The sequence below is a fragment of the Anomalospiza imberbis genome, chromosome 5, assembly GCF_031753505.1.
Source record: "Anomalospiza imberbis isolate Cuckoo-Finch-1a 21T00152 chromosome 5, ASM3175350v1, whole genome shotgun sequence".
Lineage (NCBI taxonomy): Eukaryota > Metazoa > Chordata > Aves > Passeriformes > Viduidae > Anomalospiza > Anomalospiza imberbis.
Window position 1 is genome coordinate 27,679,967 of NC_089685.1, and position 26,530 is coordinate 27,706,496.

The 26,530-nt window shown below is 36.0% G+C and overlaps 1 protein-coding gene across 24 annotated transcripts in view; it reads left to right on the forward strand.

The window, feature by feature from the left end:
* The window catches only part of NRCAM (neuronal cell adhesion molecule), a 145,751-nt gene that overhangs the window by 79,157 nt on the left and 40,064 nt on the right, over positions 1 to 26,530 (forward strand). For 10 of the 24 annotated variants that reach the window (XM_068189990.1, XM_068190013.1, XM_068189994.1 and 7 more), the window contains 14 exons: positions 3,588 to 3,693; positions 6,541 to 6,737; positions 7,671 to 7,793; positions 8,123 to 8,293; positions 8,729 to 8,785; positions 10,788 to 10,899; positions 12,813 to 12,997; positions 14,496 to 14,627; positions 22,432 to 22,575; positions 23,586 to 23,697; positions 24,012 to 24,178; positions 24,262 to 24,409; positions 24,965 to 25,089; positions 26,357 to 26,386. In XM_068189990.1, coding sequence (XP_068046091.1) covers positions 3,588 to 3,693; positions 6,541 to 6,737; positions 7,671 to 7,793; positions 8,123 to 8,293; positions 8,729 to 8,785; positions 10,788 to 10,899; positions 12,813 to 12,997; positions 14,496 to 14,627; positions 22,432 to 22,575; positions 23,586 to 23,697; positions 24,012 to 24,178; positions 24,262 to 24,409; positions 24,965 to 25,089; positions 26,357 to 26,386 — 1,809 coding nt within the window. Of the gene's footprint in view, positions 1 to 1,573; positions 1,592 to 3,587; positions 3,694 to 6,540; positions 6,738 to 7,670; positions 7,794 to 8,122; positions 8,294 to 8,728; positions 8,786 to 10,787; positions 10,900 to 12,812; positions 12,998 to 14,495; positions 14,628 to 22,431; positions 22,576 to 23,585; positions 23,698 to 24,011; positions 24,179 to 24,261; positions 24,410 to 24,964; positions 25,090 to 26,356; positions 26,387 to 26,530 lie in introns of those variants that run through there. The other 14 variants (XM_068189992.1, XM_068190012.1, XM_068190011.1 and 11 more) reach the window with 4 other exon arrangements.

Sequence of the window (26,530 nt, forward strand, 5' to 3'; positions counted from 1 at the left end):
AACATGATCACTTTTTCAGAATTCAGTGAGCCATGTTGCACCTCTCAGTGACGATTCATTTGTTAAACTAATTTCCAGGGAAGAGAACATTAGGGCTGGTGTTTAATTGATGGATTAATACATGAGTAAATTTGCCTGTGATTCTAATCTGCATGGTTTTCTTTACCCCTGTGGTTTTGATACCTTCCTACCTTCCAGAAATGCATGTTTTTATTTAATAATCATTGACATACATTGCAAGTGCTTTGGTGTTTTTTTTTTTTACCCATGCATTTTACAAGCCTATCAAACCAATGACCTGTATTTCTGTAACAAAATCAATATATCTGAATCACATCCAGCTTGCTGTGGGTTAAAGAAGGCTTTGAAAGATTGATGAATAAATGAATGTGTTAGTTTCAAAACTTAATTTTTCTCTTTAAACATCTTTGCAGGCTATAGTGTTTTAAATCTGTCTTGTAGTTTAGCAACTAATATAAATTCTGCACCTCTTTAATATCACTATCTTAAGAGCAGGTTAAATTTGCCAGAAATGCATCAATACAAAAAAAAAAAAAAAAATTAAAAGCCCTTTTGGATCTATCATTTTAATTCTGTACTGAGGATTTAATTCCCTTCTACTTCATGCTTAATAACTTTGTGAGGTCTGATAAAGTCACATACTTGAATTTTTAGCCAGAAATTACATCTGGAATGATGGTATTTCTTTCATAAATAATGATGAGAATGGTCTCTGGGCGAGCACCACAAAGGAAGGACTTAGATTTTTTTGTGGGTCTGAGTACCCACATAGAGAATACCCACCATAGAGACCTAGTGGTGAGAACATACTTGATTATTTGAATATTTAGGTTTCCTCCAGGTTAGAAATTCATAGAAATTCATATTTGTAGCAAGTTCACTAGTTCCTAGTCAGTGTCTCCTCAAAGCAGGCCAGGAATGACTGAAAATATAGGGACTCAGGGACATTTGGCCTGTTGATGAAGAGACGTGTTTATGCAAAATGTTGAAATTAAGCAATAAAGATCTGAGAGCTAAGATGAATTTTTTTTTGTTTACTTTTTTTTCAAACCAAAAAGGGTTGCAAATCTGTTAAGTAGAATTAGGTGCTTTTGTCTTTACAAGAGTAATTTTAGCCTGAAGCATTCTCTTTGTTCTTCCATGTGATCATATGGGTGGATTGATTTTGACTGCAGCATGAGTGCAGCACTCCATTAATTCTGGTTTGCTGCTGTCTCCTCAGTAGTAGTGTTTTATGTCCTTGCAAGACCAACACCACATAGCATGGTTGCCTTTAAAAAGTCAACACTTCAGGAAAGTTTCTCATGCCAAGAGCTTTAAGATAAATGTAGTAATATCTGAAACAATGGAAATTGTGGTTGGAATTTCAGGCATTGCTGCATGGGTTGCAGTGCTGAATGTTATAAATGTTTTCTTTTTAATGGTGACCAATGTACTTGTCAGAGCTACTTATCTTCCCTCTCAAAATTGCTATTTTTCTCTTCACTAACGAATGTTTCTCTTTAATCTCCATTTGTCCATTCAACTGCTGATTCTGATGTGGGAATAAAAGCAAAACTGCTAGAAGAATGTAAGTTACTCTTCCCTAAAAATAGGCTGTGTGCTGCTGAAAATTAATACCGATTGTGTTGCAAATTTAATTTGCAGTCCAAAGATGTGTGATTCTGACACCTTGTTGATAACTTGGTTTGCTGTATCTGGATGTTTTGTGCATGCAGTGTTCAGAAAATACTACTGTACATAAAATAACATTATGATATTCTGAATAAATTAATGGTGTGATTTTTGATGGTGTGCTATTTGAACATTAAAATCTTTACTCAATATCAGCATGTGAAGTGTTTTATTACTACTTTCAGGAGTAAATATATTTGATAAAAAATAAATTTATTGGAATATCTGTACTTTTATACTGTTTTACATATCTGATGTGGACATATTTTTATATCTACAGGGGATATAGCTATTTAAGTAGAGCTCAGATTTTATGGGTTCTAACTTAGCTTTAGTTTGATGGTTAATTTAATCCGTTTTAAGTGCAGTCTATAACACAGGAATGGAGAATTCAGGTCTTTGATGTGCATCAGATGGAACATCCTATAGGTTGGGCAGTGTTTGTGTAATATCCTTTTTCAGAGTATATTTGCTTTTCCCAAGTAAGCATCTGACATTCTCTGAAGCTGAGAAATGCCTCTGAGAGGGAAAAAGACTGCCTTCAAGTACTCCTAAAGAAATACACACAAAGGCATCATGTAAAATGTTGCCTTCCTCTTCCAAGGATTCTCCCCTGTGCAGTGAGGAGCTGAACCCAGTTCTCTGTGGCCTGTTCTGTTCTGCTTGGCTGCTGTGCTTTGTTATGATTCCATGATCTGATTTCTTTTCCTCACTGTTTCTTGCAGGTAGGGTTATACAGACAGGTACCTCTTTCTGTGCAAAGGAGTACTTAATATGAAATATTATCCTTAAGGAAGACTTAAATGAAAATCCCAGTTGTAGAACTTTAACTGTCTAGAGTGATGCATGGGAACACAGCTAACTCTAATGGCAGAAATATTTTGTTCCAGTGGCTAGAAATTACCCCAAAGCACAAGCAAAGGGTATTGCTGGGCAGGGAATTTACAGCACTGAGACAGGGATGTTCATGGGCATGTTATTAAACATTTATTTAGGTGACACTAAACTATAAACATATTAATAATGTTGAGGAAGACACCTTTCTCACTATCTTAATATCACAGTGTTTTTAATGCAAAAATGGGCGTAAAAATGGTAATAGGTTGTAAATTACTTACCATAGGTAGACACCAACTGCTTTGTCAGGTCAATCAATTTTGTTCTGTGCTACTTGTTTTATAGTACTTGAAAAATCACAAATGTTAAATGATTGCTTCTCCTGGAACAGTTCACAAGACTATATTTTTAATGGGTTTCTTCAGGGGAATTGGTGCTTTACTTTTCCTACATGTTTACTTTATTTGGAAACTAGATACTATTTTTGTCATTTCTAACAGTGTCTTTTGCTTATAACATATTTTTTACTCCTGAAAAGTAGTTCTTAAAAGCATGCTTTGTAGATTAATGCAATATGTTAAGCAAAATAAATGTGTGGAAAGGTTTCATCCACAGAGAATTTGAAAATATACAAAATATTTAGAAGCATAAAGCAATGTATATTTTTTCCTTCTATGTAAAAAAAACATTTTGTGGAGGTTTATGTCTTGCAACTCTTGATTTCAGATTTTTTGGACTTAGAATTTGATCGTCCTTTGGTTTTGTGAAAATCTGTTGAAATCTGAGGTATAATAGTGATATTTTCATTAAACTTTTTAGCCAAGACCTTCATTTGCTGTAAATCAGGATAGCTCAGTTGGAAGTTAGTATAACTACACTGATTTACAAGGGTAGAGAGTTTCAGCCTCCTGATACAAAGGATACTTTAATCCCACTCTTCTGTAAATGATTTGGCTGCTAACTGCAATTCTTCTTTCTTTGCTCACAAAAGTGTCTTGGTGATACTTTGAAAATATTGTTGAAATCATCTCTCTTTGTTGTATTTCATAATGAAGTGTCACAACCTCCTACGATAACTCAGCAATCTCCAAAAGATTACATTGTTGACCCTCGAGAGAATATTGTAATACAGTGTGAAGCCAAAGGAAAGCCACCTCCTAGGTTAGTAGCTTTTTTTTTTTTTTCTTTTCTTTTCATTGGCCTAAGAGTATGGAAGAACTAGGAGAACATACTGTAATTTTTGTAAATGAACAAGATCAAGATTATATGTATGAATATGCTTGCACATGCAGAAATATGCACACATCCGTACCTCTGTAAATTACACAGCTACCAGATAGTGGCACAGTTTTGACTCATATCACACTTGACATTTAAATGTTTCTTGAGTCATCAAGAAATTGTAGCATTTGTTTTCTTCTCAAAACTCTAACAGTAAAATAATGCTTGATTATTATAAGAGCAGATAGGTAAATGCCCATGGAACACAGTAGGAGGCATGCTGTACTGTGAGCTGGATAATGTGCCTGGTTCAGTCATAGTCTTTAAGAAGAATGGACATTGAATAAAGTCAGACTAACGCTAACACATTCAAATGTTTTGTAAATAATTCCATTTTATGAGGCTGATCTTGAAATACAATTTGTCAGAAGTTATGTAGTCTGTATCAGTCTTATTGATCAGCAGCTTTGTGTATTTAATAGCCTTAAATTTTGGTTTTGGCAGAAATAGATCAGATTCCTGTTCATTGTCCATTTTAAGATTACCTTTCAGCATGTTGAAATATTTGACAGCTACTCATTTCAAGTTACTGAGTACCTGCATGGGAAACATCAGTAGCCCTGATACATTCTGGCATTGTTAGTAAATGCTGCTGATTGCAGAGACTGTGAACATAGAAATGTGCTTCTCTCTACTCTAGCAGTGTTATGCTACATCTTACTAGCAAGATATGTCTAATACTGCTCATTCAGACACAGACTGAGCTTGTTAGATATATTTCTTCTGAAAATCTAGGGTTTTTTCTGCATTGCTTCTGCTGGTTGCCTTGGCATCATGGTCATTATCATTCTGGGCAGCAGAATGGAGAAGATGGAGATTGTCTGGGATACTCTCACCCTTTCTAGTGTTCCATTAAGGACAGGAGTGCCACAGAGCTGCTTTTTTTCTAGCATTTTAATTTCGCTGGCCCAATACCATTTTTAAGAGTCTGGGTGCTTACCTGGAGGATCAGGTGATTATTATCTACTTTGGGACAATTGTATTGCTTCTGCTGATGTTTCTCTTGAACACTTTTGATTAGAATTGCCTGAGAGAAAAGGAGTGCTGCCTGTGAGACTGACATACTTGAGCCATGTGCCAAGGCTCTCTGCTGTACATCCTCATCTTCCCCATCAAACATGGCTTTGTTTTTGTGCTACAGAGGAAGTGACAGGTTTTAAGTACAGAATTTTTAAATGAGTTTTTTAGGCTTGTACTTAGTCTTGCTTATTTTTTGAGATATGACATTTATTTAATTTTTATTAATAGTTAGTCTGGTTGGTCCATCACTCTTGATAATCTGCAAATGCATATTGGAACTTGAACTACTCCAGAGCTCTGAAGTCAAAGGTGGACTTTCTCAGCCCACAGTGTGAATCGTGTGATATCAGTGTGATAACTTCTTATTGGTGAGAGCGCCTAGCATAAAGGATTGTGGATGTGCTGCTACCTATAGCTGGAGCAGCAAAGACTCTGACTCATCTCAAATCACGTATCTCAAATTCAGGGGTTTGTACCACTTTTACCACCTCTCATTGAATTTACATTACACTTTCTTGCATCCTTAACACTGGTAACAGAAACCCCACATTCTGAAATTTCATCTGCAAAGTTGCAAGAAAGAGGTTCTCTGTTAGTTCACTATGCATGGTAGTCCTCCCAAAAACACTGCATTGTGGTGCAGCACTGCTGCAGGTCCAGGTCTTCTCTCCCCCAACATAAGGTGCAAATGTCATGTCCAGTCCTGCTGCAGAAGGTCAGTGCACAATTTGAGTCAGTTAGAATTTGAGCTTTTCCAGTACCATTTACATTTATACTTTAGAAAGCATTCTAACCAGCAGAAAGAGTGTTTGGGCTTCAGATTGTAAAGCTGAAGTGTAAAAATTACAAAAACTGCTGTTCACAGAGTTTGAAGCTGTGAGTGCTCAGCATTTCGTAGGTCTTGGTCAAGCTCTCTGTGACTCTACTTCTGACCATAAACAAAGCTTAAGTAAGAAAGTGGTGTTTACAGTAGTCTAAGTTGTAGACTGTGAATCTCTGCTTCTTTACAATTTTTTATGAGTTCAATGAGTCTTCATTTTTAAGGACTACTTTTCAAAGCATCTCTTGTTTTGAGTAGAATTGGTATAAATTTACTAGGTTAAATAAAGGCAATTAGACTATATAATTTCTACTAGAGAATTTTGTTTGCATTAGAATAGTGAAAAAATCTCAAACTCACCACAGTCTTTAATACAATTGCATAACTTCAAAATCGCCAAACCAATTAAAAGAAATGGTCTCCTGCTGGGGCCTGAGAGGACATATTTCAGCCCTGGGCAAGTTTTTAAAGACAGGTTTATAAACCCTTTCAACAATAGGTTTTATAATGCAAATGCTAATGCAGCTTTAGCAATATCAGTTCTTGCAGATGTTACTGCATCATTTTTAGTAGAAAGGAAAACAGTTCTTTTCCATATATGATTAACCTCAGAAATTTTTTATGTATTTTTTAAAAAAATAATTAACTTTGAAATAGCTCCTTTTAATATGCTCAGCCAAACCTTTTATCTTAAAATATTGCTAGATTTCTTATAGTAAGAGTTCTGTATTGCTTAATTAGTTAATTTAGTTTGAGAACGTGTCTTACTTATCTGCTAATGAAAATATAATATCTACTTTTGTTAATTAGTTTTTTCTTCTTTTTTTTCATACAATCTACAAAAAGCAGCTAAGAATAAACTTTTCTTTTTGTTTTTATTGTTTTAGCTTCTCTTGGACGCGCAATGGAACTCATTTTGACATAGATAAAGATGCACAGGTAACAATGAAACCAAATTCAGGGACTCTTGTCATAAATATTATGAATGGTGGGAAAGCAGAAGCATATGAGGGAGTTTACCAGTGTACAGCAAGGAATGAACGAGGAGCAGCCATTTCCAACAATATCGTTATAAGGCCTTCTAGTAAGTAAAGCTCTTAATTTCCTAAAGTGGGAAACACTTTGGTTTTCTTATTTGCTTATGAACTTTTTGCCTTTTTGTTTTCTTGTCTTAAAACTTCGGTCATCCAAATGACCATGCTACTGGTCATACTTGCCTATTTTCTAATACTCAGGTATGGTACTGTATTATAGGTTCTCTCAAATACATTTTTACAAAAAAATTAATTTTAATTTTTAATTGTTTTTTAAATTTAATATTTAATTTATTTTTTTTTCTTGATACATCTGGATAAATTTATAATGTTTAAAACTGAATTGTATGTATGACATTACTGCTAGAATAAAATATTTAAGTCTGTAAGGCTTTAAGGATAATTTGTTGACATTGATGGCATAATTGATGACCATAATTTTTATTCTGTTTTTGGAGTCTGTAGTCCATAGTTTTTGTAATAGCTTTAAAACATAACAGATTGGAACTAAAAACAAGCTAAAATTCTTTGATTAATGATAGATTGCTTCTACAGCTTTTTATGAGCTTTATCTCAGTTTAGTTTTCAAGCTTCTCAGCTAAATATGTGCCATTCTCACATTTTAATTAAAGAGTGTGTGTATAATACTGCTTCAGGAATTTCTACCCCTTTTTCTATTTTAGCACATCACCTTTTTTTTTAGTATAGTCAAAAATTTGCAAGATACTGTTATCAAACCTTTAGTGAGTAGACAAAATAATTTGAATAAGTTGATTATACCTTCAATAAATAATTGATTTACTTTTCTTCCAAGAAAACATAAAAGAGAACAAAAATGAAAACTTTAGCAAACATAAAAGGATTTAACATTCTGCTGGATGTAGTTCTTTCATTTCTCTGGAATACTTTGTGCATTTTCCCTTTAAATTTTTGAGTTTTTGCCAATCCAAGGTTTGAGTGTGTGTCAAAATTACTTTCTACAGGATCGCCTTTGTGGACGAAAGAAAAACTAGAACCAAATCATGTTCGTGAAGGTGATTCCCTAGTACTGCACTGCAGACCTCCTGTTGGCTTACCACCACCTATCATATTTTGGATGGATAATGGTGAGTTTGTTTTTGCAGTTTTTCTACATAGTAGATTATTGCTTACCAAAACCACAGATGGTGAAGTTTCCCTCTGTAGAACAGAGGAAGTAAGCAGACATACAGCCTAAAAGCATGAAGCTAAAAGCAGCTGGAGATCTTAAAGTAAGTTGTAGATTAACCCAGTAGGGAAGAATGGGTAGACAAGGGATCTCATCAGGAAGCTTAGAAATGTCTGTATATGTACCAAGGCACAAACAAGTGCAATTGAATGAATGTGGAATCTGTGGATCATAATAATAGAGTGTGTCAATTATATTTAATATAAATGTGTTCTTGCTTTCCCTTAGCTTTCCAAAGGCTGCCTCAAAGTGAAAGAGTTTCCCAAGGTCTCAATGGAGATCTTTATTTTTCTAACGTACAACCAGAAGACACCCGGGAGGACTATATCTGCTATGCAAGATTTAATCACACACAAACTATACAGCAGAAACAACCCATATCTGTAAAAGTCTTTTCCAGTAAGTATTGCATCACCAAATTACATACTTGCACAGTATTTAGCCAGAGTTCTCAAGTTACATGCTAAAGTAGTGTTATGCTCAGGAATTTTTTCATTTCAGTTTTGAATAAGAAATTACATTACTGTGCAAACTTGAAACGTAATCTCCAGTTTTCTCGATATGAAATTGATTTTAAAAGCTGTAATTTTTCACTTTATAAGGCTTTGTGTTTTGAAAAAATGTTTAAGATTTGGTATGTAGAGTGTAAAAAATAACAGTTTTCTAATGTTTTTCCAATGCAAGAATATGAAGTTACTATGATTATTGTAACTATTGAAACAAATTAATCAATCACTTGATTAACTCACCGTGGCCACATCATCACCTTTTGATTCCCAGAACTTTTATTTATCCCTCTTTTATGCTTTCTTCATGATATTCTGTTTATTTCAGTGGATTCATTGAATGACACTATAGCTGCTAATTTGAGTGACACTGATATTTATGGTGGTGAGTTACACTGGTCCCCACTGATACTCCTTGTTTTACAGTAGCATTTAGTTAACTAACTTCACCTTCATGGCTACTTAATCTTTTGCTCCTTTTTCAGTTTCTAATAAAGGTATCAATTAGTGCTGGTGATAATACATACTTTGCAAAGTGACTGCCCAGCGTGATGCTTTCGAATATTTAATTTTTCAATACTCTTGTAACATGTGGCTCATAGAAAATATAAACACTTCTAATAAAATAGTGCTTTCACACTGGTGCAGAGTTTAAAAACGACTTCTGTATTGTGCTGATTTTTTTATATTTTTCCTCCAATTTACCTAGTAGTTTGATTATGTTCATTATCACTAGGACTATTCAATGTCATGTGCTGCATAATAAATAACAACAATTAAGAACCTAACAGATCCACTTCCCATTTAATAACTTACTGAATGTACCAATAAATTCATAGCGGTAGGATAAGTTTTGTTTGTTTGGTGTTTAAGCTGATCTTTCCATTAATCTATGTTGAATGGCCTTTTTGTATGTTCTGAATTAAATCCTCCTGAACCGATGTATGTGTGTTTAGCAAGGCTGACTTTGGAGCACCACTGATTCTAGACTCTCCACTTGATATTGGGTGACATAGAAAGTACTTGATATTTATTCCATTTTTTTGTCTTTTTCTTTGTGAAATGGGGCTTTGTGCATATTAAACCATAACTTTCATTAATCTAAAATAAAACATGGGCACAGAATGTTTTAGTTCTCTACATAAAAATTACATGTTATTCAGAAGGGACATACAAGAAATAAGTACCTGAACACAAAACACTGTATTAGCTACAATTAGGGAGGAAAACACTGTTGTGTTGGCTCCCAGCTCAGAACTACCATGGGTAATTGTTCTGAGCACTCAGTCTGGCCAAGTGAGTCTGCAGCCCTTGGCAGTGCCAGCACTGGGTAGATAGATGAGTTGTTGCTGTGACTGTTGGCTGTGTTCTTGACTCTGGACTTCTCTGTTCTCCCACACCTTTGAGCTGATTGTGAACAGGTTATTAAGGAATTCACAGCACATACTGGATTAAAACAAAATGTTATATTTATGCTAATGTATCAGTAAATCCTGTACCCTAACAAACTTTGAGTTTATTATGTCTCTAATCCCATTTTTAAAAAACAAAATTATTTACTGTAATGATTCGGACTCTTACAGCACTTCAGAGCCACTTAATTCTATACATTAATATTGCTACAAGAGAACATTAGAGTATTCACAGAATACACTATAATTACAGAAAACTCTTACTCTGAATTCCATGAAGGCATAGGAAATACCATATTCTTCAAAAGCCAACAAAGTATAATGTCAGAAATTAGTCTTATATTTATAGCTGCCTGTTTACTGTTGTTATTGCTTACAGGCTAATCAAGGTTCTATACTGCAAGACTGGGGAACAGCTTAAATTAAAGTTAAATATATAGTAAGAGGAAAATACCAGGATTAATTTCTGAAACAATGCCTCACATCGTCTAGAAAATATTAAAACATATTCCAAAGCAGACTGTACTTTTCACTCCCTTGGTTTATATTTCTGATTAAAAATAACTTTGCTTTATTTTTACTTTGATGGAAGCCCAGGAATTTTCAGTAACACTCAGTCTTGCACTGTGCCTCACACCAGTGGCCTTACTCCCCATTGTAGTTCTGTTGAATGAAACAGCAGCTACTTAGGATTAAGACTGCACAGTTGCTTATGTAAAAGCTTTGTATCAATTGTTCTTGTCTTTTAATAATAACATTTCTCTTCTATGTGTTCAAAATTGTGGCATTTAACAGATATGTTATGTCTGTCAAAAAACTAATGTGTTCAGCTTTGTAGTTGTGCTGCACAATGACTTTAATCAAATGGCCAATGTGGAGCAAAATCTCTGTTCAAAATGTGAGAATGGATGTATGCACTTGATTGACATTAGAATAAAATTTAGAAATTAATTGTTTTACTACTTCTTGTTCCAGCAAAGCCAGTTACAGAAAGGCAGCCAGTTCTTCTAACACCAACAGGTAGCACAAGTACCAAAGTGGAACTCAGAGGAAATGTGCTTCTGTTGGAGTGCATTGCAGCAGGATTGTGAGTTACTTTTGACATATTTTTTTTCTAAATAGAAATACAGAAACAGAGGGAAACATTTCAGAGATGCTTAAAAACGTGACCACTGTATAAGCTTATGTGTTTCAAAGAAGCAGAAGTGTAAAATGGAAAGAGCTTTTTAAGGAACTCCACCATTTACTTGGCATCAGTAGACTTTGAAACCAGCTATGAGCATGTATGGCCTCTGCCTTCTTATATCCCCAAACCCTATGCACAGGATATGGGTTATACCATTGTTTTTAAAGGAAACAGGCAAGAAATGCTATAGACTGAACTCAAGCACAGATTTGCAGTCAGGAATAAAGCCTCTGTTGTTTTTCCTAAGTTTGCAGTCATTAGGTTCTCAAATTATATAAAAATAGATGAGAATTTGATGTTCTAATCCAAGAAAACAGCTTATGTGTGTTAATAACTACTTAGTAGATCTGCTAGGTGGGAATTGTTAGAACAAATCTTCAGGTCCTTACATCTAATTTCTTATTGTAATTGAGCTTAATTGGTACTTGCTTCTTCAATGCAATACAAGTTTGCTTCTGCTGGTTATTGTGCAAAAAGAAAATTACTAAGAGTTATTTAACTTCATGAATTAGGTTGATCTTTAAATCAGTTTCATTCTCAGGAAGAAATCTGAGAAAAGATTGGTTATAGAATAGAAGCAGAAAACCTTTTCAAGAACTGTAAATATGTTTACCGTGCACAAAGGCATATGATGCAGAGTGCTCTCAGGTAGCCATGAGGAATGCCAATAATTGCAAATGATGCACCACAGCACCATGCACATGTGTTCACTTGCATGAGCTCCACAGGGCATGCTCAGGCACAGCTTGATCTGAGCATCAGTGCTCAGTATTTCTGTCTCAGCTGTGGCCTGCTCAGGTGTCTGCCCCAGCAGCACTAGCAAAACCACCCCTGTGAATGGAAGTAGCACCAACCTAGGTAATCTTCATCTGCAAAATAGTTATATGCCTTTTGACAACCCTGCAATAAAAGTATTAGGTGATCCAAATTCTAGTAAAATGGCTGGATAACCTGTGAAAAAAATAGACTGTAATATATTATATGGCTTTATGTCTTTAGCTGCCATGTAATTAAAAAAACAAATAATCAGTGAGGCAATACTTGTCTACAAAGGGCCAGATGCAGATTTTATTTGAAACAACTATTCCTAATCATTGACACCATAATTAAAGTCATCTTTGCTAGGTGTCTGTGCTATAAAATATGTGATATTAGACTGCTAAGGGAACATTTGCTTAGAGCCATTACCATTTGAAAGAGGACATTCTATTCAGTAAGCAACAAATTGCAATTTCTTGTAATTTTCAAAGTATATCTCCATGTGTTTGAACAACTTTCAGCTTCAGTGGACAACATGGGGCATAGCCAAGATTTAGACTCCGTGCAGTGACAAGTAGCTATACTTGGCTCAGCACTGACTTTTTTTTGATTTCTCACAAGAAATGTTTGTCTCCTTACAGCTCTTTTGTGAACCTTATGATGTTCATGAAGTGTTAGGATATTGCTCACATAAAGGACAATTATAAACTTGTCATTTTATAGAAGTTACCTTTAAAAGCACCATAAGCATCAATTTAATAGTAGAAGCTTGTCTTTGTGTATTAACCATCAGTTTTTTTAGGTTAATCAGCAGACAAATGTATTCTGTAATTATTAATCCTATGAACAGATGGCCATTGACAATGTTAGTGAGACTTGTCATTTCCTAGAAACAAATGCTGGTATATTTTTTGTATTTGTTGGATGTGGTCCAGAATCTGGGTAGAGGCTCTTGAAATAATTATTTATAAAACATGTATTAAAGATATCAACATATTGAACTCTTATCTTCCTTTTCTTCAGTCCTTAAATTTGATCTGCTTTTACTTCTCCAGACCCACACCGGTAATCCGCTGGATCAAAGAGGGTGGGGAACTGCCAGCCAACAGAACATTTTTTGAAAACTTCAAGAAAACTCTCAAGATTATAGATGTTTCAGAAGCTGACTCTGGGAATTACAAATGTATAGCAAGAAATACATTAGGTTCAGTTCATCATGTCATTTCAGTAACTGTGAAAGGTAATACTAAAATTATCTTTAATGTAATGTTGTCAAGGGTCCAGAAGGCAGAATCGAAGCAGGCTTTCTAGGATGAAGTATAGCTAAAAGGATGAATGATAATAGTTAAAAATCACCCTAAGGAAATACTCAATTGTCTGAATTCTAACACTGGAAAGGCTTTACTATCTATAATATCTTTTTCATCTTTTGATGCTACTTTGTAAAGCATCAGGCTAAACTGGTATTTTACTGTAACAGTAATAAGATAATGCCTTAATTTGCACAAGTACTACATTTATTTTAGATCCTTTGATTACCTGTCATTAGACTGTTTTTTTCTCTTGCTTCTCTATCTTCCTCCTTATCTCTCCTCATCGTCTCATCCTCATTTTCTCCATTTTTCTTCATTCATATAGCCCAGATTATTTTTTTCCTCTATTTTACTATTGTCTTACAGTCTTATGTTTTTCTTCCTTTTTCTGTTTTACTGGTATTTCTGGGTTCCTATCTTCTTCATGTTTTTTGCCCAAGATGATGCCTTACAGTTCTAAAAACATTTACATCATGTTTGTCTAAATAGGAACTGTAAGTATGCTGTGAATACCGTGAAACAAAAAACTGTAATGACAGTTAATTAGTCATTGAAATAATCAGCTGTGTTGCTTAGTTTGCATGCTAAATAGTCACTTGTTTTGTTGTAGATCAGTATCTTTTTATGATCACATTTAACTTCCTTTCTAAGAACAGAAGTTTAATTTTCTGTTTGCATCTGTCCATCAATACAAAATCTGAAAACTAATTGCAAGATGTGATAATATATGATGTTTATGGTTATTTATTGTAAAAAAGGATGGAGAAATAGGTGAATATCTTCTAGTAAGGCCAGTGTTTCACACATTTTGATCTCTGTGTTTTCATCTGTCTCAGGTAAACATCTGGCCCCACTGCAATCAGCCATTGAATTGAGTGAAACCAAGGATTGTGCCATTTTAAAATTTCACCCTTGACTTGAAATCTCTTTTTCGTAATCAAGCCTAAATTCATTCCTAACAGCCTAACTACTAAGAGCATGGATATCTCTGAAATTAATCAGAAGACCACTGTAGTGTCTGTAAATGCCATACACAGATAAATTTTGCTTACTTTAGGAAAGGCAAATTAGATTCAAAGCAGTCAACCCTAAATAAAACAAAGATCCTCTTGTTGTTTATCTCAGAATTTTAATGCAGTGGGTGACCTGGGGGTCAATTTGGCCAATATATTATCTATCACTTAATTGAGTATCACACACACACACACACACACACACACATACATATATACTATAATATATATACACACACACACATATATATGTACATATAAAGTAACAGTATAGCTGTAAGTCTATGTCTACACATAGCTTGTTTGAATTATCTTCTGATTACCATGTCTGTGCCTTATGGTAACATAATTTTGGAAAATATGGGTGCATAATTTTGGAAAATAATTGTTGTCTCTCTTTTCTTAAACCCAGCTGCTCCATACTGGATAACAGCACCCAGAAACTTGGTTTTGTCTCCTGGAGAAGATGGAACATTGATCTGCAGAGCTAATGGCAACCCAAAGCCTAGTATAAGCTGGTTAGCAAATGGTGTTCCCATAGCAAGTAAGATTCTTAATTACCTTACAGAAGCACGAGTAAGAAAATATGAGGAGTCTCACGGTGCTTTTTGTCAAATAGATGTAAAGAGCCTGTATTTGTTTAGTTTTTGCCTGACAGGTAATGCTAAATCATAAAATATGTGATAAAATACTGTGATTCATAAAAGCTGAACAACAAAATGTGCCTCGAATGTGTTTGAGAGAACTAAAATGTGTGATCATGCTCCTAGTTCTTCTATCTGGCTTTCTGCTGGTAGTATCTTTGTGGATATTGGATGATCTCCCTCTCACAGGGCCATTGCTGGGATATCATTGTTATCACTGTGTTTCTGTGGCAGTCCTGTCTGTTAGGTCTCTCCTTTGCTGCCCCACTGCAACCCTAATGTTGCCTAGGAATCCTAAATGTAACATAAAAAGTGAAGTCCTTACACGTGTGGATATACAGAGCACTTGTAGGATTTGCAGTACGCTGCAGGTTTTGCATCTTAATGTGTGTGAGCCTTCCAGGCTTCAGCTCTCAGAAGCTGCAGCAGCAGAAGTGTCTGAATGTGTCAGCAGCTACCTTGCAAACAGTTTGTGCCAAGTAGGTGTCAAAGAAAAGGAACCCCTAAGGCAGTGGAACAGCTGTTTCGGTGTGCATGGGTAAGAAAAGCAGCCCTGAACTGGTGATTGAGCCACTTAATTGCTGCAGTGTTAGGACTGGCAATGCTGTATGACAGACACAAGGTAGCTGCAATATATAGTACAACTTGCCTTGGAAAGAACTTGCTGGAGGACACTGCAGTGTGTTGTCAGCTGGGTTTGCACTGAGCATATCTTATACTGTAAAGTCACACTTGGTTCTTCTACCTTTATCCTTCCCTTTTCTCAAAACAATAATAAAAAGCCAGACAGTCTCACCTGTTGGCTTGTGAGAGATAATGTACTCTAAAATACTGATCTGTTTTAAGTAGGATAGTGTCCCTTCTGTCACTTTCAGATGTTTAGGAGTGGTTTAAGTCTCTTGACGAAATATAATTCACCCAGTTTGGGACATGGAGAAGGATTGTCTACGGCCAGTATCTAGGTAACAGCAAGAAGTAAACAAGAATCCTCATTAGAGATGTTTGAAGTATTTGGTATACAAGAGAGAGCAAACTTATTTGTAGGGGGAAAAATGCAGCTTTGGGTGGCAAAATAAGGCTATATATTGAAACAAATAGAAATATTTAGCAAATGACCTGTTTCAGGAATCCTAATTAAATGGAAGGTGAGGTCAACAACCTGAAATTTAAAATGAGAAGTTTCCATTTGTAAATAAATTATGTAAACTGACATTAATCACCTCATCAAACAATGGTAAGACAGGAAACCAGGAAAATATCAATGTAATTTTGTATAGTATATATTAATAAATAAATATATCACAATGCATTTGTTATCATCAAATTTTTGTACCTATCCTCCACTCTCTCTTCTAGATTTTTGGTGGTCTCATCTTTCTTTGTTGTTTTCTGTATACTCACCATTCACTTATTTGTGTTTCACTTCATTTGTTTGGAGGAGATTTTTGTCCTGTGGTTCTTGTAGTTTGACTATTATTTCAGGCCTCCTGACTAGTAAAATCTTTTTCACCTGGCTATGAGAGTCAGCTTTGCCTTTCTCTTCTTCCTTATCAAAGCTGTAGGATGAGCTGTTCAAATGACTGACAAGTACATTTTCAAGAAAAGCAATGATGTCTTCTGCCTTCTTTCATGGTAACAGTAAAACATTTAGAAGCAGAGTTTTCAGAAGCAGCTGCAGGATGCCATCAAATTTCCTAAATACAAGGCAGCATATATTCGACTGGCCTTGAGGAATCAGTACACAAAGTCTTGTTGAGGATATTCAGTAAAAATTAAAAGACTTTAACTAAATTACCCACTCAAACTCAGTAGGGGAAAAAGAAAAGAAAGAACACAGGAAATAAGTAAGTGGGTAGCTCAGCCTTATATTAAAGGTCACTCTCACTGCTGAGGAAAGCTGAAGTCTTATCCACATTAAATATTTAAGTGCAAGTTGATTGGATGCTCTGGTACACTGCATCTGTCAGGGCATCTATGAGAAGCATCATGATCACAGAAAGTGCGGTTCTTAAGATTCTTGTGATTTTGTATTATTCTGAGTTATCAAAAGCTGTTCTGGAAATTACCAAGTACAGTGTGCCTTTTTGTTCACTTGTTACTAAATTATAGAATTGAGCCCCTCATCTTCCAACTGAATGATGAGGAAATCACTGTAAAAGGAAACTAAAGCAGCTGTTTCAGCTTCAGGGCAGTGCTGAGAGAGCTACCCATCCTACCCATGGCAGGATTTCAAAGAAAAAGAGCTACATTTGAATTTCAAAGCCATGCTGTCATCATATATCCTACAATATTCCTCTTGTGGCCTAGTAATCTGTTTGCAATACTTTAATTTTCTGTTGGAAAGCACAACTGGGAGATACTTAATTCTTCCGGTTTTGTTTTTCCATAATAGAGTCAGACAAGGAAGGGGGAATGCTGAAGAAAGAACCATTCGTCCATATCTCAGTCAAAGGCTGAGGTTTAAATATCTATGGGGAAAGAGGGAAAACAAATAGAGAAAAATTTTGTGTGTTAGCAACTATAAAATAAAATTGCAATGGTGTGAATTTTGTTCAATATTCCAATAATCTGAGTAAAGAAATATTTTTTAAGAAAGATTTTTGGTTTCCCTGAAATATTATAATTAGTTTTCTTCAACAGTCATGCTGAAAACACCAGCATTTCTAAAAAAATAAGCTGCTTCAGACATGTTGGGATGATAAGGACCTAACCTAACCTCCTAGTGTTTACTCACAGGAGTATGTTGAACTCACATGCCCAGTCCCACTAAGGTCAATTAGAATTACTTTGGCAAGTAGCAATTGAAAGTTCAGGCCATGACTTTGTGTTGCCTTGTGCTTCAATTAACACTCAAGATCTGCGTTATTTATATCACTGCATAATCCATTGTGTCTTACTGCTTAGATATTCAGCATGGTTTTACAAAAGGGAAGCCATGCATAAAGTGTCTCAACTTTTAAGAAAGTAGCAACCCAGATTAACTGGGAAGGGGAAATGCTTTAATAATTGGACTTCAGAAAGGCATTGCAAAATACTGTGCAAAAGACTGATTTTTTGGTCCAGTGGTTTATAGTTCATGATGAGCTATTAAATATTAGATACAGACACTTAGATTTATACAAAGTAGTGCAAAGGTGCTGTTTATCTACTTTCAGCACGTTCTTCTCTTCTTATATTACATTTCGCATTGAATCTCTAGGTTGGAGTTAGTCTCCATTAGTGCTTGCTCTGAATTTAAGGAAGAAGAATTAGCCTTTCATGAAAGGCCTTGAAAATCTCTGACTGAGAGATTCATCATCCATCATTTTCTCTGAGAGTACACACCACAAGCTGTTCACTGCAGCCATGGGAGGGTAGGGAGAAATTTGCTGACCCTAATGCCCCCAGTATTTCAGTCTTGGAGAGAAGACTGCTTGGGAAGATGTTTATCCACTGCTTCTGCTGTCGTTGTGTTGGAACTTTGCATCTGGCCTGGGAACTTCAGCTGATAAAAAAACCTTTGATAATCAGATTTTTTTCAATTCTGCACAAAATAGTCAAGGATGGCTATAGTTAGTGCAGGTAATGCTGTGCTTTTGGAGACAATAGAGCTGTCAGAATCAGAAACTCAGGAAGAAAAGTATTTCAGTGATCACAGGAAAATAATATGCTGAGCAGCAAGCAAGATTGGTAAGAAAAGGAAAAATTACATTCTTTACCATTTCAGTTACCCATGGCTTTTTATCCTGATTTTTTCCCTTATAGTTTTAGGCCTAATGGTATGTTTTAACTACTTCTCTTCAGAGACCATGTCATTCTGTCTTTTTTTCCAAATAAAGAAGTAATAAAGGTGCCACAGTGGTTATTTAAGCATACTAGCAAAGGTAATTGCTTAGGCTGTCAGAAGTTTATGAACCAGATGGAAGTATGCATTCAAATGAACAGAAGTTTTTCACGGTGCTGTTCTCTAACTACAACAAGAAGTATCTGATAGAGGCCCTGCCTTCTCTGTTTAGGAGTATGCTGAACATGGCTAGAGTCAAGAAGCTGTGTCATTGTACAATGTGATGAAAAAATTAGGTGAAACAAGGTCTTTGTTCAGAAAGGACCAAAACACACTCATAAGCTGAGATTTCATGTTATTGGGAGCAAATGTTGGCTGTTAGATGGCACATGTTCACCTGTCTTGTTACAACAGCAGAACTCCTATAGCAAATCCTCATAATTCATTATCCTGTTTGTACAAGCCCATTTTAAGTATAACATAGATTTTTGGTATTTTGCCTATCAGTGCCAAATTCAGATTTGTCTAATGTGTCAAAAGCATTTTCTCCTTCTCATGCTGCTATTGTGTAATGTGACCAGAATATTCATAAATACAAATAAGTAGTGCTTGAGTGGCCCTGCCATTACTCCTTTTCCCCAGAGAAAGATTTTTTAAAATATAGTAGATTGGTATATGCAAAAGGCTGAAGTACTGCATGCTATTTTTCTCAGGTTTTACTAGCAAGACTGACCTTCAGGAATCCCAGGTCCCAAAGACCGGGGAAAGAACTAGAATGAGATGTACCCTTGGTGGAAAAGGTTTAGGTCCGGAGCCAACTGAACATACCTAAGTGCGTGGCCCCTGATGGGATGCAGCCACAAGCACTGACTGAGCTGGCATATGTCATTGCAAGAACAGTCTCAATAATCTTTTCTTGATCATGATAACTGGGAGAAGTGCCTAAAGACAGAGACAAAGCAAATACTGCTCCTGTCTTCAGTGAGCCAGAAAGAGAAACCAGGGAACTGCAATCACCTTTATCCCTGTGAAGGTGATAGAGCAGCAAATCCTGCAAACCATTTCAAGGCACATTAAGAACAAGAAAGCTTTCAGGAGTAGTTTTCATGGGTTCACCAAGGGGTGACCAACTTGATACGTTTCTATGATGAAATGACTGGCCAGATAGACGAGGGCAAGAGTAGTGGATAATGTCTGCCTGGACTGAAGTGAGGCCTTTGACACTGTCTCCCATTAAATCTTCATGGACAAGCTGTTGAAGTAGGGGCTGGATAAACAGCAGAGAGATGGATAGAAAAGTGACTGAACGGCCAAACCCACAGAGGGTGATCTGTGGAACAAAGTCCTGCACCTAGGGAGGAACAGCCTTAGTGCCAGTACATGCTGGGGGCCATCCAGATGGATAGTGCCTTAGCAGAACAGGACTTGGGCATCCTGGTGGATGCCAAGTTGACCATGAGGCAGCAATGTGCCCTTGTGGCAAAGAGGCTAATGTTATCCTGGGCTACATGAGACAAAAGTATAGCCAGCATGTAGAGGAAAGTGATCCTTCATCTGGACACAATTCTGGATAACTGGATCCAAGTGGCCCTGCTTGAGCAGGGGGTTGGACCAGATGACCTCTGAAAGTCCCTTCCAAGCTCAATGTTTCTGTGTCTGTGAGTGCAGCAGGGGGTGTTTCAGACCATTAAAGAAGCTGTATTCAACAGACAGTTAAAAAGATGCCTGTCTTAACAGGGAGCTTTTGAATCAGTGCCCTTCAGCATCCAATTGGCTAGACCAATTAACAGAAAGCACCAGCTAACCTGACACTTCTGCCTTCTTTTCTCTTGGGACCCCAGCTTGAAGCCCTTTTCAGAGAACAGGCACCTCCTTTCCTTCAGACAGCTGAAAGGGGCTATCTCCTTTTTTCCTTCAGTACAGCAGTGGGAAGGGAAGATGCTGCCCCTCTTTTTCTATAGTAATTTAGTGGTTAGATCGTTCTTTTACAATGCAGTTCCTTCAGTCGTAGAAGATTGAACTAATGGCTTCTATCTCTTAGGAGGGGCCCTACCATCATCCTGTAAGGAATTATGTGTTGGAGTGTGTGAGAGGGGGGCAGTCTGTGCACCCATTAATGACCCACCTGGGTGCAGAAAGTGCTGCAGGATTCAGAGGGCATGAGTGGAGGGAAGCCCAGAGCCCAGGGCTGGAAGCAGCCATGCTTGGAATGGCTGTGGGCAGTTCTCCTTCCTCGTGGGAGAGCAGTTGTGCCTGTCTTCTGTTTAACTGTGATTTGTATGCAGAAACAGAGCGCTTCCCGCAGCTGACTGGCCTGCCTGCTGGGCTACTCACCTGCTCCGGCTATTTTCAGCCCATGAATCTTTTAATGAAAATGGCATTTATGTAGAAAAGGAAGCAATGTGAAATAATGGAACACAATAGGAAGTAAAGCAAAAGACAGAAAAAATATGTGCCAGCAATCCAGAAGTTCAGAAAATAAGCATTTAAAATCTCAGTACCTTTTTCTTCCATCCTGAAATTTTTGAATTTGTGATGTTGATTTGAACATCAACATGATCAAATCAACATCAGAGGGATGGAAGACCAGAAAAAATGGAAATTGAAATCTGTTCTTGAGGCAGCTGTTTGGAAATTGAGGTATTGACATGAAAAATGGGCTTAGATTTCATTCAAGCTGGAAATACCCTTAAGCAGAACCACAGAACTGTGGTCTCCTTCATCTGGTTTCTTTTGTAGAGAATTCAGTATTAATACTTTAAGAAAATGCAGGGGAATGTGTCCATTTTCTTTACAGATGAGAACTAAGGTATTGTCTGAATCAAAAGGTTCCTGTCACAGAAAATTGATGTTAATTTAGTTGATTGGTCTTTTTTATGAATTCGAATAAAAATTTCCTTATATGAGAAGTGTTTCACAAATATACTTTTTCAAACTTCAATCAGGGTGTCAATTTAGATGATGCAGCCAAACTAGGATGCATTTATTTATGTATAAATACATCCATTTTTTGTATTAGTAGATCAGTAATTTTACCATTAATTTTCATTATTAATAATACTTGTGCTTTTTAATACAATAATAATATATCTGGTCTTATTTAGTATGTTCATAAAATATTAAACTATAGATTGTGCATTTTTATGCAGTGTGGTGTTACAAGCTAAGTTTTGTCTTCATTATACTTCTCTAATGCCATCCAGTTGTATCAGAACTGACAGCTATTACTCTTCTTCAGTATTTTGTTAGAATTTTACTTTCAGTTATGTCCTGGGTGCTTCTGTGATGCAGAAGCTGTTTGACAGCTCAGGCCACTCCAGAACAGTGGAGGAAATGGCATTGTATAATTCTTACATAGGGGAAAGAGTGCCACCTACTGAATTACTAACTCTGCTCTTGAGAAGATTGTTTTTTGACTTGGTTAGAAGGAATGCTTATTCTTTACTCTGAGATTATTTTCAAGTGAGTATGGCTATTTTTATATTTGTTAAATTATTTATGGTGTAAAAATTGATTTGAGATTTTAAAGTCACAGAGGACTATGTCATTGTACCAGCATTTTCTTTTGACATACAGCAAAATTCAGGAGTATTTCTGTAATTTTCTAGATATTGACTGTATTTGCTCAAATCTCGTAATATTGGTATTTTTCCTCTGTATTGCATGCAAAATACAATCTCAGCTCCACTTCCTTGGAAAACAAACAAAAAAATCTCTCAAAAAATGGGAACTCTGCCACCATGAATCAATACCTGTAGAATGAGAAGAACTTTTTAAACTGTATTAAAATTCACGTTTTTACCTGTGATCAGTCACCCAGAGGAAAAAAAAACATAAAGGGCCTATTGGTCTTTCAGATACTTCCTTCTTTTCAGAAGTATGAAACTTGCAATCCTATAGCAGTTTAGGAAAAGCAATAACTCTTTTCTTTACACCAACAGTTGCCCCAGAAGATCCTAGCAGAAAGGTGGATGGTGACACCATTATTTTCTCACATGTGCAAGAAAGGTCAAGTGCCGTCTATCAGTGCAATGCTTCTAATGAATACGGATACTTGCTAGCAAATGCATTTGTGAATGTTCTGGGTAAGAAGCATACTTTATATTTTTCTGTTTTCTTGGGTATTCAGTTGTCTCCTGCTAACACACAGACTCTCTGCTCAAGCCTTGCTTGAGGTCTTCATTGGGAATTGATCTATTTCCTGGCCCCTGTAAAGAGCAAGGGTATACATATCTTGTTTTTTCTAAGATATTCCTGAATTTCACTTTCACTGTTCCAAAGAGAGAAGGATAGATGTGAAAGCAGGGAAAACTTGGAAGAAATTTTATGTCTTTTTTGATTTTTTTGTTTGTGTAAGTCAGTCCAACAGAAGCCTGACAAAGAAGGCAGGATTTAGTATTGCTTAAGTTAGTACATTTCAATACAGTTTCATTGAGTCTGGATGTTTTGGATTAGTGGAATAGGTGATCTCCAAGTTGCTGCTGCAAGGGGACATGATTATGCATTTGTCTCTAAGGCTTCCCTGGCATGTGTTTCTGATTATAATATGTTGTTTGGCCCCTCTAATTCTTCTCACTGAATTTAAAAAAGCTAGTAGCAAAATCCAAGGCAGAATGGCCTCTAGTGACTCTCCTGCAGGAACTGGCAGATGTATTGATTGACACTGTCATTTAAAAGAAGGAAAATGTAGGTGTTACACCAAAAGTGCATCCTAGCTTCTTTCTGCCTGCAGGTTTGTTTGGAATTAGATAGTTCAGTCTGTACCCAGGAGATTATCTTCTTGAAGTATATATTGATTTAAATTTTCCAATTTAAATAATTGCTTTTGGTGCCCATCACTATTACTTGTAAATAGGCAAGAAACAGTTGTTTTTCGCAAGATAATTTCCCTGCATTAACTTTTCATCAGGCTAGTACCAGTACGATGTATTTGAACCCAGACTGAGACCCGAAATCATCTCACAGAAAAATGTTTTTATGTAATTCTTTAGGCCATTCTTAATGTCTTTGTATTTTGTATTTGTAACTATACTTTTTACTATGTATTTACTATTTGTGACTTTATAACTGTATGCAGATATCTTTGTCTTTTCAGCTGAGCCACCAAGAATTCTAACTCCTGCAAATAAACTGTATCAAGTCATTGCAGACAGTCCCGCATTGCTAGACTGTGCTTATTTTGGGTCACCTAAGCCTGAAATTGAATGGTAAGCTCTAGCTGTGCCTATGTTACACTGGATGAGCCAGTTATATCTATGGAAACAAACACTTAAAGCTTTAAAACTCTTTTAACTCTATTTACTATTTTAAAATAGATGCTGTATACAATTTCCTAATACAATATTGCATATACCTAATGAACCATCAGTAAAGTTACGCCTACAGAGTCAAGTTTAAATTTCTTTGAGTGCTTCTGTCTCTATTTTCTAATGTGGCAGTCCTAAGTTTGTATTTTATTGATAATAAAACCATACAGAATTTAACTGTGATTCTGGCTAATGATATTACTTCTTATATAAAGGTTTAAGGGGGTGAAAGGTAGCATCCTGCGTGGAAATGAGTACATTTTCCATGATAATGGAACCTTGGAAATTCCAGTGGCTCAGAAGAATAGTGCTGGTACATACACATGTGTAGCAAGAAATGAATTAGGAAAGATACAAAATGATGTGCAGTTGGAAATTAAAGGTGAGAAATCAGTCATTCTTTCATCACTGATTAGTACAGAATTTCAGACTTTCTGGATATCTAATTTTAATTTTAAATTTCAGATCCAACGATGATCATTAAACAGCCAGAATACAAAGTGATTCAAAGATATGGCCAGGTTTCTTTTGAGTGTATAATAAAACATGATTCTACCTTACTACCAACAGTTACATGGTTGAAGGACAATGATGAACTGCCAGATGATGAAAGGTAGGGACCACATAGTTTTCCTTTATTTTTAATTTTCTAGGTCCTTTTGTCTGCTCCTTTTCTTGATCTTTGAAAGGAGCATATTGATCATTGACATTTTCCAAAGAAGACTGATTAACATCATGGCTATCCAGTATTTGGTGACTAAAGGACTTATCTAGTGTGATGAAAATATTTAGATAGAATTAAAATAAAATGAGATGTAAGTATTTATACAAACTTTGCACACTGATCTTATAGATAAAGTGTAAGGTAAAGATAATTGACATGAGAAGCCAAACAGATAACAGAAAGCTATTTTGCCCTGGATCACAAATATTTAAAATTTCTTTGAATATATTTGAAAAGAAAAGTACATTAGAATAAAAGTTACTGTGGGAAGATGGTCAAGAGCAATGAAGAAAAAAAAAGATAATGTTTTCCCATAGCTTAACTTGGGTAAACATAGCTATTTAGGTATGTACAAGTATATGGGATTTGATAATGTTTTATGCAAATTTCTTATAACAGTGCCAGTTATTAAAAAATCAGTGGCTGAATTTGTTGTATTTACAGGTTTCTAGTTGGTAAAGACAACTTGACCATTATGAATGTAACTGATAAAGATGATGGAACATACACTTGCATAGTTAATACTACTCTGGACAGTGTTTCAGCAAGTGCTGTGCTTACTGTTGTTGGTAAGAACGCTCTCAAACTTCTACTGTTAAGTCTGAAAACAGTATTAGATTTATAGTGAAAAGCACAAACATGGTTTTGGTTTTTAGGCCAGGATGAAGGAAATGCCACCTAAGTGTCAATGTGTTTCAATTTTTAAAAAATGTAGTTCCACCTTACAGTTTACATTTAATCAGCTACTTACACAATAACTGAGTAGCTAGAGGACAGATTCATGCTGTATAGCTTTTTATTTTGATCACATCTGAGCTACTACAGGAAATTCAATTTTGCAGGGTATTTGAACATAAATATGGTAGAATCACAGAATGGCTACGTTTGGAAGGTACCTTTAAGGTCATCTAGTTCTAACCTCCCTGCCTTGGGCAGGGACACCTTCCATACAACCTGTCTGGGCAACCTGTTCCAGTGTTTCACTTTAAAAAACGTCTTCCTAATACATAACATAAACCCACTCTGCTCTAGCTGAAGCCATTCTTCCTTGTCTTACCACTACATGCCCTTGTGAAAAGTCGCTCTCCAGCTCTTTTGGAGCCTGTGTAGATGCTGGGAGGCTATTCTAAGGTGTCCCCAGAGCCTTCTCTTCTTTGGGCTGGACAGCCCCAAATCTCTCAGCCTATCTTCACAGGAGAGGTGCTCCAGCTCTGTGGTCACCTTAGTGGCCCTCCTCTGGACTCCTTCCATCCAACAGGAACATGTCTTTGTTGTCTTGGGAGAATGTTAATCTCAGGAATCTCTACGACATCTAAATTATGCTTCAGAAAGACTGAGCATACTTGGTTGTATGACTTATCATGGATTGTATTTTTAGTTTAGTTCTCTGTTAAGTTTTTATGATTGCAGATTCTTGCCAAATGTATTACTTTGCCCCTCCTCCAATTTGTAAGAAACTTTTAAGTACATGCTGTGAATGATTCTTACGTGAGTTCAATCTGAGACTCAGAGCAAGTATGTTTATGTTTTAAAATTCTGCTGTGATCTTATGCCTATCCAGGAATGATCTAAGCCAAAAACTAGTACCTATTTAGGCATTTTTATAGGATTGCTTATTTTATTTATTTTCTTGATCTATTCTTATTTTTAAAAATGAATAAAATATTCAAGAACACTTTTTTAGCTCTTCAGGGAAAAATTATCATGTGTTTTTTTTAATTAGCCATCTAAGTTAACTTTTCTTTGTCTCTAATAACTATAGTCTTTAACTACCTACAATATTCTGTTTCTTTGGCTACTAACTGATTAAATCCTTTATATTAATGTTCTTTTCAGCTGCTCCCCCAACACCAGCTATCATTTACGGTAAACTAAAACAAAATTCTCTTTCTACATCATCAGGCAGATATATTGCTCATTTACCTGTTGCAATTTTTTTTGCCTTTTTCCCCCCTTTTCTTCTCTGTGTGTGTGTGTCTGTGTCTATGTGGTTTCATCCCATTTTACCAA